Raw genomic sequence first — 13,355 nt, 5'->3', positions numbered from 1 at the left:
ATAAAGAAATACTTAATTATTTAAATTAAATACTAATAAAGTAATTAATTATAATTTATAGTCTTAATAGCTATTAATAGCTATTAATTATTATTACTTAAAATATAAAGCCTTATTAAATTTTTTATATAAAAAAGTCTATAATTATTAATAAAAAGTATAGCTATAATAATTTCTATTAAGATTTATAATTATATATAGGTAAGCTATATAAAGCTATTATTAAGTAATTTTAAAGGTTAAAATTATAAAGAGGGAAATAATTATAAGAGTATTAAAGAGATAGAGGTTATAGCTAATTAATAATAAGTCTTTAGCTAATCTATAGGTAATCCTTAATATAAAAAGTCAGATTAAAAGAAATTAAAGGTTAAATCTCTTAAGTTAAAGTTTAATAATATAATTAGATCTATCTATTATTTAATTACCTTAACTTAACCCTATTTATTTATATTATTATTTACCTAATCCTTATATATATTATTCCCTTTTTATATTTCACTTTAAATGCATCTATTTATATTAGAAAAATGTATATTAGTATTAGATAGCTATAGTGAGTACCCTTTGCTGCCTTATGCAGATATCCTGGCGTTAAATAAAGACTAACCAACCAACCAACCTACAGACCGGGAAGATAGAGTTGAACCTGATCAATAGTCCTTGTTTATCGTTGACTCATAAACTTGTGATATTGCTGAACTGTAGCTGCATTCTACGTCAATCGTATTGACCTTCGGACTACCAGAATAAGATTTAGTCTTCACTTCATCGACATATTAGGCCAACTTGTACATTCAGACCAACATGTTCACATATGTATGCTACTTCAAATGCGCAAGCCTATCTCAAATTACAGGGTATAAGGCATAGTACATGCTATCAGACATTTCCCAAAAGACCTCGAAACGTGCAAAGAGCACCTACAGCTTGGCACCCTTCTCCTTCCTAGCCTGCTTCTCACGGTCTCGCAGCAAGCGCCTCAGGATCTTACCGCTGGGGCTCTTGGGAATTACGTCGATGAATTCAATACCGCCCTTCAGCCACTTGTGCCGAGCCTTGTGCTCTTCGACATGCTTGTTGATGCTCTGCGTTATCTCATCGTCCGACTTGCCCTTGGCCTGGGGCGCCTTGACAACGAAAGCCTTGGGGACTTCGCCAGCGCGGAGATCAGGGACTTGGATAACGGCGCAGTCGTCCACAAGGGGATGAGTGAGCAGATGGGCTTCGAGCTCTGCGGGAGCGACTTGGTGGCCCTGTTTGTCTGTGTTAGTGATTGAGTTTAGGACGTGAAGAGGTAGACTGTTTACCTTGACCTTGATGAGCTCCTTGATACGATCAACAACGACGAAATGCTCTGTTCCCTTTGGTGATTTCCGCACGATAACCTCGTCACCTGTTCTCATCCAGCGGCCGTCATCATGGTGCACAAACGTCTCTGCTGTAGCCTTGGCGTTGTTGAGATAACCGAGGACGATGGTGGGACCTTGAACATAGAGTTCTCCAGGCTTGTTGTACTCGGTAACTTCTTTGCCTTCTGAGTCAATGACCTTTGCTTTCAGACCTGGAAGGAGAGTTCCAGAAGAGCCGGGATCAATGTCGAGTTCGCTTGTTGAAGTCACGACAGGAGAGGTTTCAGTGAGACCTGGGAAGTTAGCCATGAGTTAGAGGTTGCGGAAGCGGGTTTCATACCGTAGCCTTGACAGATCTTCCAGCTGGGCCAGTGTTTGTTCAAATCGATCGTTGTTTCCTTTCCAAGCGGTGCGGCGCCACTGAAAATGAAACGAACAGAGCTGAGGTCGAACTTTTGGCACTCGGCGTAATTGCTCATCATCTGGATAAAGATGGGTGGGACAAGGGCCATTTGCTGGATCTTGAAACGCTGAATAGCAGAAAGGAGTAGTTTGAGGTCGAACTTGGGAAGGATGATTGTCTCATCACCATTGTAGATACCTTTCTTTATGTTAGCGATTATAAGGCATGCGCGAGAACTGTTGCTTACCGTAGTGAGCGACTGGGACCAAGCCGTAGATGTGGCTCAATGGCAAGAGGCCAAGCTGGATCTGGGCATCCACGCCAGCGGATTTGCGGCCTTGTTCGTTCTGGACCGTCGCTTGGATGACATTTGCAATGACATTGCGGTGAGTGATTTGAACCGCTTTCTACAATTCTGTGAGTAACCTGTCCACGATAAATGAGGCTGAGACTTACAGGAAGACCAGATGTTCCACTAGAGTAGCACAGATACGCCACTTGCCTCTCACCCTGGCCCTTGATCCAATCCAAGGGCTTCAGCTCAGGCGCATCCTTGCCCTCTGCCACCAAATCGTCGATTGTCTTGAATGGCTGCTTACTCTCGGCCCCAGGAACGGGGAGGAGAAAGATGCGATCTTCAGGGATACCGGCGCCTTTCGCTGCTTGAAGAGCGACCTCGAGAAGGGGAACGCAGGTAAACAGTGCGTTGGCGCCAGATGAACGAAGTTGATGCTCGAGTTCAGGCGCGGAATAAGCGGCGCTGGCAGGTGTGACGATACCATTGAGACGATGGACAGCATGGGTCATGGTGATGTAGTCGATCTTTGCAACGTCAGTTTGTAAGTCGGCAGAACAAGCGAGGTTACACAAACCGTGTTGACAGAGTACAGCGCCACGACTCTGTCCCACTCGGTGCCCTCGCGGATGTCATATCCTAGACGCTTGGCGAGAGCGCGCGCGAGAAGCTTCTGGCGCTCAATGACCTCTGCGGTGGTGTATGTCTTGCCAGAGATACCGCACGTGAAGGGATTCCTGGAGCGGGAGTGAGGTTTGCGGACACCATCTTCTCTGAAGATAAACTCAGGGACGGTAACAGAGTCTGGGGGATCTGAGAATTGTGAATAAACAGGATGTGATTTGAGTCAGGGGGCGTTACCAAAGGGAAGCTTGACAGAGGAAGGCGGGTAGAAGACCATTGTGAGCAAGTTGGACTGCAAGTTAAAGAATATGAGAGTGAAAGATATGAACTGGAAAGAGAAAGGGTGACGAAGAGAGCTGAAATATGTACGGAGTACGTTACAACAGTGGACTAGACTACTCCGTTAGACTGAATCATGCTTTGTACCTCGGGGTGTCACTTTGAATCTGGGGAAGGTCTAATTTAGCGTGATAACAGTTTCCACTTTCTCCGCATGGGTAGGAGAACTTGGCTTCGACATGCTACAGTCGCCAATCACGATAGTGGCATTTTGGAGGCTTGTTTTGTCGCAGCTAATGAGGAACAGGCTACATAATCATGCGACAGCTTGAGGCTCTTGTCGAGTGGTAAGTTACATTCTGAATGACCATTCTCCTAGGAGCTGTCTGTGCTTCTGCGGTGTAGCGAGAGAATTGGGGTACCCTACCTACCTGTTGTGGACCAACGAGTAACTAAAGCTTGGATGTCAATGCCGATACCGAGGTTGTTCAGGTCCAAGGTACCTTGTCCTAGACCCAACGTTTTGTATTCCGCATATTCCGCACTTCAAGGTGTCGTCATTTTACAGAGATAAGATTGACTTAGTGAGATAAAACAGACTCACCCAGTGAGCTCTCTCATGGCCAAGGTTCCATACAGTAAGTGGCCACCCATAATTGCATTATCTATGCTCTTCGATATGTTCACATGATACAGTACTGGCCTCTTCGCGCGTCAAATTGCCAATCGTGTTCGTCTCTTCAAGACATCGCATCCATTTTGTCTTGAGGTTGGATTGATCGCCGGTTAAACACACAAGGTTTCATTCAGCCATCAGATTTCAATTAAACTCGCATATAAGCTTACATTGCGCGTTTGTCACCATGTGCCATCTGCCAGTCATAAAAGGTTCAATCGCCTAAATAGGGAGCGGAAGGTGAGATTTAAGCGTATAGCTACCGTTTATCAGATCTTGATCTGTAGATTACTCCAAATCACGTTACAATGCTTGATGCTCTCATTATTCCTTCACACGAATAGTTAAACGATCCACGGCAGTATTACCACAATACATTTTTGTCCCCTTCACTAATTCTATGAATGAGAATAATGGTAGATTAGTCAAGATGAACGACAAGGTGTGTGGGAGGTGTTACCAGCTTCCAAGTTGAGATCTTCCAAGTGCTTCAACAGTCACACCGCACCAAGCCATGGATATAAAGAAACTGGACAGATAAAATAGTATAGAGCTGTAAAAAAGGAAACGCTTTGGTCAAAAGCATGAAACAAGCTTGCCCGGATTATCCGACGTCACTCAACGTGCGAGGCCTCACTATGAGCCACAAGATGCGCTGGTCCAATGACCAAACTCATTGTAGCCAAATCTCCGGAACTATCTCGATCAATGCGCCTCCATGCTGTGGCTCCCATGCCGTGTATGGCATATACAAAACGTCGTACCTGTGTGGTCTAAGCCACAAAATGTGTAGCGATTCCATGTCATGCACGATGTGATACATGCATTGATCGGAGAAAAGGTGAGCATGCACACCCAATCGGTAGCATATGATTCTTATATATGGCGGAAGTGCGTTGTCCAACGATGAACAACTGAAACAATGCAGATCTCACAGCATGCACATTCACAGAGCCAACAACCAAAGCAAAGATCAAACGCCGCCGTATGCCCAAGGTCGTAAAGACCCTAAATGCGGTCTATCAATTCCAATCATAATATGCCAAAAGATCGTCGAAATATATACAATCATATCATCGTACTCTAAACCAAGTTCAGACCCAGAGCAAAGCCACCGACCACAGCAAACACCCAGCCCAGAGGCGTGGGCTGCCAGGCGGCATTATCGTCGTCGCCGTCACCAGCACCAGCGGTGACAGTGACGGTTGGACGGTCGCTAAAAGTCTGTGTTGTCACGACGCCTGTAACGCACTCGCGCTCAAAGTCGGGACACGAGGTGATGGTGTAAGTGGTGGTGTACGCCCCTGTAGGGAATGAGTCGCCTGTGCGAGTAGCACCTCCCTGTGATATTTGTCAGTACTTTCGCGTCGCAATATTGAGTTCTGTGACTTACACGTCCGGTAGCTGTGATATCGGAACTCTTACACTTGCCCGTCTCACTAGGTACAGCGTCAGAGCCGGAACCAACAGCAACAATATCCTCATCTCCGCAATCGGCGGCCTGAGCAAGGTGAATCTTCTCATTATCCCAATCAAAAACAAAGTATCCAGCGCGTAGAACAGAGTCTCCTAGAATCTGTTGGTCGGTTGTAGGGACGAGACCAATGTAGCATGATCCAGGGCCTAGCTCAAGGATAAAGTCACTGAGAGCAACCTTGATGACCTTGTTGCCGAAACCAAAGTCAACGGTGGCATCGAGCTTCCGGTTTTCGCAGTCGGTCATGTAAAAGCCCTCGCCATCGTTCTGAGCACCCAGTTCCTCCAGAATAGGTCGGGCAACAGACATGTGCATGCGGGATAGTGTTGTTCCAGAGTCGAGCATGACATTGGAGTCAGATCTTGGCACGCGAATGTTGGAAGTTCTGCCATCGATTGTCACCCCAAGACTGTCCAAGTTTGTAGCCAGACGGTACTCGCCGCCTTCACCTCGGATAATGTCGACAGTTTCCAGCTCGCCGATGTACTTGCTTCGGTCAATACCGCCATAGATAAGAGCGCCTTCGGTATCGTCGGAATGTCGCAGATCAAGCGCAAATACGCGACTGTTGATAAGACCCTGGTCGGCCATCGAAGTGAGCAACAAACTGTAAGGCTCATTGCTGTCATAGCCACCTCGTAAATCAGGCGCAAGGCCCAGAATTCCTGAAAGTGTTAGTCTCATATCGCTTCAGGTTGACTGACACTCAACATACCTTGAGAGATGCCTTCCGACTTTTCCAAGATCCCAAACGTCTGATTTTTGAGCTTGTCACTTCCAAAAGACATCGTTTCGACCCAGTACCTGATTGTTGCTGAAGTATGGGTCGTTGAATCCGATGCATCACCATAATTTAATGTCTCAGAACCTAGTGGACCGATGGGAGGAGTTTTTGAGCGATCGGGGTCATATTGGCCAAAGTCAAGACACTGATTATACTGAAGAGAGCTTTGCGCTTCTTCGCAGTCAGGATTGACCCATAGTTCGTTGGAGCCGGTGTCGAGTAGTACAGTTACTTTTTGAGGAGGAGTGCCGATCTCGACTGTTTATTTCGTTAGCGTTGAGCTTCGAGGGTGGTGTTGTTGTGCATCTCATTTTGTTTTGACTTGGGATGGCCCGCCACCAAATTCACATTGTTAAGGCGATAAAAGGGAAGGACGCAATTTATGACGTACGGTCTGTTGTATAGAAAAAGTCCCTGTTCTCGAGTCGAACTGCGATAGCCTCGTCTGCGTCTTGTCGCTTGTGGTTTGTGCTCTTTGATCTCCGGTCGGAGGTGCCGATATGCATCGATAAATACCCTTTACCAGTCTTTGACCTAGGGAAACTGACGGCATTAACACTGCCGAGGATAGTGGCTACTGTAGTTATCGTGGTCCACCTCATGATGAATCTGTGGTGTTTTGGCTCGGCAAGTAATAATGATGGCACACCCAGCAAGTAAATGGACAAATGAAGGGGAACTCCCAGAAGGAGCAGCGCCCATCTTTAAACAAACAAACCTGAGCAAGCATTACGCCGTAGACTGAATGGCTGCTGATCGCTGGTGGCGTTTCTCCCGCCTCCCCCCCGACTGGGCTGGGCTGAATTAGTCTGGTCGGTTCTGCCAAGGCTATGCCCAGGATGTGGCCTTTTGCGCTACACCCTTGGGCGAATACGGTACGTTGCAGTACGGCTGAAAGTGTAGTGGTTTGGCTGACGCATGGCTTCTGGACCTGCATGTTATGGCGTTGGGGCGTTTTATCACGCATCATGGGATACTGATTCATCTTTGCTGTGTCTGATTGACTCGTATGATGGACATGATGAGACAAACAGACAATGCCCTTCCAGTAACTACTTGGTTCGAAAGCGTCATTCCAAGGCATCCCAGCCCGACCCTTGTCTCACCACAGGCGTAGCCCATTCAGCTTTCGATTATTCATCGCAACTGCGCCCCTCTACCCGGAAAACAACCTAACCGATCTAAGCAAATAAGAACCCTCCTTTCAGACATCTGGGGGTCACAAGAGACATGGGAGCTCACTTAGAGTTGTCTTGGCCATGATTCGGCATCTTGAATCCCCATTCAAAGGGCATTTCAACACACTAGAGGGGGCTTGCGCGGCCTTTTCCTACATAGGATGATGTCTGATGTCTCGATTGGGGTTAGATGCATGTTACCCGTGGCAATTGTTTCCGTCCCTAGGCGGCTCACGACGGTGAAGGCGTTATTTTTAAAATAAAGAGGCTTGAAGAATACGATATGTTTGGCTGATAGCGAGTCATAGAGCAGTGAAACGTTTAATAAAATAACGTACTGGATGTGTAATGGAAGGCCAAGTCAACCCATCTATCAATTTTAAGAATGAAATAGGCTCAAACCGTTCTATCCACTGCCAGTCGGGTAGCGTTATTGTCTGGTGGTTGCAACGACGGTAACTCTATCTAGATCACCAACCATCAGACAATCTTTGCCCACTTTAACTTTGTGTCTCATGGTTATCCCAGCCTGCCATCCCTCATATTCCTCCTAATTGGCCATCATATCGATTAAAATAAGTGCGGCTGTCTGAGTTTGATTAACTGTTGCACTCGGACCCCTGTCTTCCGAGACGGATATAGGGTATGACAGGTTCAAGATGATAACCGGACGGTAGCAAACAAACATGACATTCAAATCATCTCCATCTCTGTAACTCAAATTAAGAGTCTCATGAGATTTAGTCTACAACACATGTTCAGTTCCGTCAAAGGCGTTCAGGCTCATGCGCGCGTTAGTTTAAGTTAAAGTCACAACATCACATCTGGCATAACGCTGGAATTGTTACACGCAACGATAAAATGATTTCCCAATATGTCGATCTATTGTACATGTTTATTCTACAAATCCCAACCGTTTATCCCATTTTATACTTTGATGCAATCAAGCCTTGCTTGTTCCAGAGACCAACAGGACAACACTGCCCAATTGTCTTCTCACATCCTCCTTGCCAACGTCATGAGTATCCTCAACCTCTCCCCACTGCATGGTCTGCCAATTAACCTCAAGACTGGTAGCAACAGCAGCTTCCTCGACGCCAAACTTCTTGCCAGTGTTCAAATTGCCCTTGCCCACTGAGCCTTCGCTCCACTCTGCAACGAACCTCGCGGCAGCAATTAGACTCTTGCCAGCCAATGCAGCCCGCTCAAGTCCAGCAATCTCGAAAGCGTCGAGGCCGACAATCCAACCTTGAATAATTTCACGGACTCCGGGGGCTTGTGACCGAGGTAAAAGTGAGTGTCCATCCAGAACGGGCTGGATGGTGATGCCTGGCCAGACATGAGTTGTCAGGAAAGACACAATATCGTCAGCTGTTCGCTTCTGCACTTCTCGTAGTGATTCCCCAGCCTCGTTCTTGAGGTCATACTCTCCAGCGGGAGGGTTCCAGCAGAGGATCGAGTCGGTGTCGAGGTATCGTAGCAGCACAGTAGCAATTGAGCTTCGAATCTCTGAAATGTCAGATCCGGGGGCGTTGTCAGCCTCGGCGATATCGATAGCTCGGCAGGTAAGACTTGTAAGTGGGATCAAGTGATGTCTGGTAGCATCTTGAGCCGAAGTCAAGAGGTCCCATTCGAGAGCGAGGGCGGAGGCAAGGTCGGGCTTTGTAATCGGGATTCGAACAATCGCTTTGGTAGAGGGGTGTCTCAAAGGTCGAGTATCGAGGAAGACTTGCAGAGCGCCTGTTCTCATGGTTAGTACATGCGATAGTGGGGGTTCAATGACAATTGCTCACCATCCACTTCCTGAACAGTAACATCCTTCCAGAATCGCTTCTTCAGAGCACCACCAGCCTTTCCACCGCTAGCACTTCGAAGCTCCTTGGCGTTCTTGAGCATCTCGGCTTGCCTTCTCCTCCTGGCGACTCGCTGGTGGACATCTTGGGCTTGAACTGGAGGCTCTGGAGGAGGGCCCGTGCCGACAACCGGAGCGACATTGGCGGCCTTGACAACGGTCGAGTGAATGGGACGAATGAACGATGAGCGCTGGACGACTCGAGGCGCAATGCGCAGCGGTAATCGTGTTACAGAATTCATCCCGGGCGACGAATTGGATGTGGATTGGGGTTGAAGTTGGAAGGGTTCAAAGATTAAATGCGAGCCGGAAAATTGGATCCAACTGGTGAAGTTCGGAGTGGGTGGGTGTCGACATGATGTCACTTTGGTCTTTATATGGGAAGAAAAGTAGCATATATTGATATTTTGGAGTCATAAATCGGGGGTCAATATATATAAACTGTGTACAAGTATGTAAGTATTTAGTTAGAACACTGAATAACCACAATGGTGCATTCTTTCTATGGTTTACTGCTGTCAAAGTACCTGTAATCTTTAACTATACCTTGGGGAAGTGGATCAGTATGATCAACGATTCAACGCTGACCTTGAGTCTGGGAACATATAAGAGAGTTCTACAGAGCATAGCTTCTGCTTTGTAATTGATAATAAACAAATTTGTCTTGGACATCTTTGGTAGAAGATAAACAATTTGGGATATTTCTGTTGGTCAACAATCAAGCTTCAGAGGTATTGGATACTGCGGGTACTTGAAGCTACGATGCTCCATTCTCCAGCAGATCAGCATACAGCTAGTATCACAAGAGGCCAGAATAATGGTCCGACTCAGTATCGATGCAAGTATAAAACTTCCAGCAAATCAAAACATATGTCTAAATCATTTTTACAAAAAAATCCCAACAAATCCCTTCATAACCCTTTGCAGCTGAATACGACAAGTTGACACGAATCACTCCGATAAGGGGCTGATAACGTCACGTGATGCGGCACCACTCATCCCTGAAGCGTAAGTGCGACGTGGTGATTCTACCTTTGGAGCGCTTCGACCGCAACCTCAAGTCTCCCTCGACTAAACCTCTAACCCACAACCCAATTGCCCAACATGAGTTACGGCAAAAAGGACGAAGACGCCGACCTCGGGCTGGTCAAGGTGGACAGAACCCAAGTTTTCCAAGAAGGTCCGTCTCTTGCAATTGTCTTGTCCCCCACTCAAGCTAAATAGTTGGACAGCACGACTCTTCAACAGCTCCCCTATCCAGCCTCGACGATGTCGCATTCTCCTCACAAAGATCGCCCTCCTTCTCTACACCGGGGAGAAGTTCCCTACAAACGAAGCTACAACCCTCTTCTTCGGCATCTCCAAGCTCTTCCAGAACAAGGATGCCAGTCTCCGACAGATGGTTCACCTTGTTATCAAGGAGCTCGCCAACTCGGCCGAGGATATCATTATGGTTACTAGCACGATTATGAAGGATACCGGAGGCAGCACCGACACTATTTACCGACCCAATGCTATTCGTGCTCTCTGCCGCATTATCGATGTAGGTGACTGCTGGCAGGTACACCGACACCCCTGGATGCTGACAATGTTGAAAAGGCCACGACCGTCCAATCGATCGAACGAGTTATGAAGACCGCAATTGTCGACAAGAACCCCTCCGTATCTTCGGCCGCCCTGGTCTCATCCTACCATCTCCTCCCGATCGCAAAGGATGTCGTCCGACGATGGCAGAGCGAGACACAAGAGGCCGCTGCCTCCAACAAGTCCTCCGGTGGCTTCTCCCTCGGTTTCACCACCTCAAGCAGCCAGGTCCCCATGAACCACTCGACCATGTCTCAATACCACGCTGTTGGTCTCCTGTACCAAATGCGCATGCACGACCGAATGGCCCTGGTCAAGATGGTCCAGCAATTCGGTGCTCCTGGAGCTCTCAAGAGCCCCGCTGCCATCGTCATGCTGGTTCGACTTGCCGCACAGCTCGCCGAGGAGGATGCTTCATTGAGGAAGCCCATGATGCAGCTTCTCGATGGCTGGTTGCGACATAAGAGCGAAATGGTCAACTTTGAGGCTGCCAAGGCCATCTGCGACATGCGAGATGTCACCGATGCTGAGGTGTCGCAAGCTGTCCATGTTCTCCAGCTCTTCCTGACCTCTCCTCGCGCCGTCACCAAGTTTGCCGCTCTCCGAATCCTCCACAACTTCGCCAGCTTCAAGCCCAACGCCGTCAACCCCTGCAACCCCGATATCGAGCTCCTCATCTCCAACAGCAACCGATCTATTGCTACTTTCGCCATCACCACGCTACTCAAGACCGGTAACGAGGCCAGTGTCGACCGTTTAATGAAGCAGATCTCAACCTTCATGTCCGAAATTACCGACGAGTTCAAGATCACAATTGTTGAAGCTATCCGAACACTCTGCCTCAAGTTCCCCAGCAAGCAGGCTGGTATGCTTACCTTCCTCAGCGGTATTCTGCGTGACGAGGGTGGTTATGAGTTCAAGAGGGCTGTTGTGGAGAGTATGTTCGACTTGATCAAGTTTGTTCCCGACTCCAAGGAGGATGCGCTTGCTCACCTTTGCGAATTTATCGAGGATTGCGAGTTCACCAAGCTGGCTGTCCGAATCCTCCATCTTATTGGTCTTGAGGGTCCCAAGACTGCTCAGCCTACCAAGTACATCCGATACATTTACAACCGAGTCGTTCTCGAGAATGCTATTGTCCGAGCTGCTGCCGTTACCGCCCTTGCCAAGTTCGGTGTCGGCCAGAAGGACCCCGATGTCAAGAGCAGTGTTCGCGTTCTCCTCACCCGATGCTTGGACGATGTTGATGATGAGGTCCGTGACCGTGCTGCCCTTAACCTCAAGCTCATGAACGAGGAGGATGACGAGATGGCTGTTCGCTTCGTCAAGAATGGTAAGGAAACAATAAACCCCACAGGTGAACCATCACTAATGCAGCTACAGAGAACATGTTCTCTCTCCCCTACTTCGAGCAGCAGCTCGTCATGTACGTCACTTCGGAAGAAGCGTCCGCTTTCGATAGCCCCTTCGATATCTCCAAGATTCCTGTGGTTACTCGAGAGCAGGCTGATGCCGAGGACCGATCCAAGAAGCTGATTGCCACCACCCCTACCCTCAAGGCTCCCAAGGTTGGCCCTACCAAGGCCACCGGTGCCGAGGCCGTGGCGACTGCTTCTGCTCAGGCTCAGAAGTACGCCCAGGAGCTTATGGAGATTCCCGAGATGCAGGAGTTTGGCAATGTGCTCAAGTCTTCGCCTCTCATCGAGCTTACCGAGGCCGAGACCGAGTACGTTGTTTCTCTGGTCAAGCATATCTTCAAGGAACATGTTGTTCTCCAATACGAGGTCAAGAACACCTTGCCCGACACCGTCCTCGAGAACGTCTCAGTTGTCGCCACCCCTGCCGATGACGAGGAGCTTGAGGAGGTCTTTATCATCCAGGCCGAGAAGCTTTCAACTGATGAGCCCGGCAAGGTTTACGTGGCCTTTAAGAAGATTGGTGGCGAGGCTTCTCTGCCCATCTCCACCTTTACCAACGTTCTCAAGTTCACCAGCAAGGAGATTGACCCTTCAACGGGCGAACCTGAGGACACCGGCTACGATGATGAGTACGAGGTGGCCGAGTTTGACCTTTCTGGCAGCGACTACGTGATCCCCACATTTGCCGGCAACTTTAGCCATATCTGGGAACAGGTTGGTGCTTCCGGCGAGGAGGTCACAGAAACCCTTCAATTGAGTGGTATGGAGAGCATCGCAGGTACGTCAATCACTGAAAACATGCAAAACTCAACACTAACAAACTTGCAGATGCTACGGAGCAACTTACAAAGGCTTTGTCTCTGCAGCCGCTGGAGGGTACCGACGTGCCCGTCAACCAGACCACTCACACACTCAAGCTTCTGGGCAAGACAGTTGGCGGAGGCCGTGTGGTTGCCAACGTCAGGATGGCGTTCTCATCAAAAACAGGTGTCACGACAAAGATTACGGTGCGAAGCGAGGAGGAGAATGTGGCTGCCCTAGTTATCGCGTCAGTCGCTTAAAGATGAGAAGCAAAGCCGGCGTTGAAAGGATAATGATGTATCGAAAGCTTTGTCTCGGGTTTTAGAACACCTTACGAGTGTGGCGAGTAATGTGATTATTTACGATTCATTTCCCTTGTCTGGAATCACGATCTTCACAAAATGGGTGTGTTCAAGGCTGGTAAAAGTGAAGAGGGGGACGGATATTCATTGGTTGGGTAGACGGAAGCGATGAAGGTATAAGCATGTTTTTATTGTATCATGGTTATTGTGACCATGAGATTTGTTGCAAAAAGATGGAATTCTACCTTATGCTCGAGTGAGGGTGTGATGTGAGGTGTGCAAGTGAAGTTGGGTCTTGGAACCACATGTATCAGGTAGGCATCGTCGCTT

General features: G+C 48.0%; 4 protein-coding genes across 4 annotated transcripts, besides 2 other annotated features; 1 reads left to right on the top strand and 3 right to left on the bottom strand.

Annotated features, from left to right (window-relative positions):
• Window positions 1–200: a repeat region.
• Window positions 201–441: 241 nt separating this feature from the next.
• Window positions 442–463: a repeat region.
• A 460-nt stretch (window positions 464–923) lies between these two features.
• Window positions 924–2,951, bottom strand: FPSE_12016 (uncharacterized protein; the record flags this gene model as incomplete). Its single annotated transcript, XM_009265133.1, has 7 exons — window positions 924–1,256; window positions 1,311–1,645; window positions 1,693–1,953; window positions 2,003–2,162; window positions 2,212–2,577; window positions 2,628–2,863; window positions 2,912–2,951. The coding sequence occupies 7 exons, from the start codon at window positions 2,949–2,951 to the stop codon at window positions 924–926; spliced, it is 1,731 nt and encodes a 576-aa protein (XP_009263408.1).
• Window positions 2,952–4,712: 1,761 nt separating this feature from the next.
• On the bottom strand, window positions 4,713–6,492 carry FPSE_12015 (uncharacterized protein; the record flags this gene model as incomplete). The annotated part of the gene is made up of 4 exons (XM_009265132.1): window positions 4,713–4,970; window positions 5,023–5,771; window positions 5,822–6,148; window positions 6,282–6,492. The coding sequence occupies 4 exons, from the start codon at window positions 6,490–6,492 to the stop codon at window positions 4,713–4,715; spliced, it is 1,545 nt and encodes a 514-aa protein (XP_009263407.1).
• Window positions 6,493–8,011: 1,519 nt separating this feature from the next.
• On the bottom strand, window positions 8,012–9,162 carry FPSE_12014 (uncharacterized protein; the record flags this gene model as incomplete). Its single annotated transcript, XM_009265131.1, has 2 exons — window positions 8,012–8,808; window positions 8,862–9,162. The coding sequence occupies 2 exons, from the start codon at window positions 9,160–9,162 to the stop codon at window positions 8,012–8,014; spliced, it is 1,098 nt and encodes a 365-aa protein (XP_009263406.1).
• Window positions 9,163–10,024: 862 nt separating this feature from the next.
• On the top strand, window positions 10,025–12,983 carry FPSE_12013 (uncharacterized protein; the record flags this gene model as incomplete). The annotated part of the gene is made up of 5 exons (XM_009265130.1): window positions 10,025–10,100; window positions 10,153–10,463; window positions 10,520–11,837; window positions 11,888–12,700; window positions 12,751–12,983. The coding sequence occupies 5 exons, from the start codon at window positions 10,025–10,027 to the stop codon at window positions 12,981–12,983; spliced, it is 2,751 nt and encodes a 916-aa protein (XP_009263405.1).
• Between the last annotated feature and the right edge of the window lie 372 nt (window positions 12,984–13,355).

This window comes from Fusarium pseudograminearum, chromosome 2 (genome assembly GCF_000303195.2).
Source record: "Fusarium pseudograminearum CS3096 chromosome 2, whole genome shotgun sequence".
NCBI classification, from domain to species: Eukaryota; Fungi; Ascomycota; class Sordariomycetes; order Hypocreales; family Nectriaceae; genus Fusarium; species Fusarium pseudograminearum.
The sequence above is the reverse complement of the archived record's forward strand: the minus strand, read 5'-3'. Positions and strand labels throughout refer to the sequence as shown.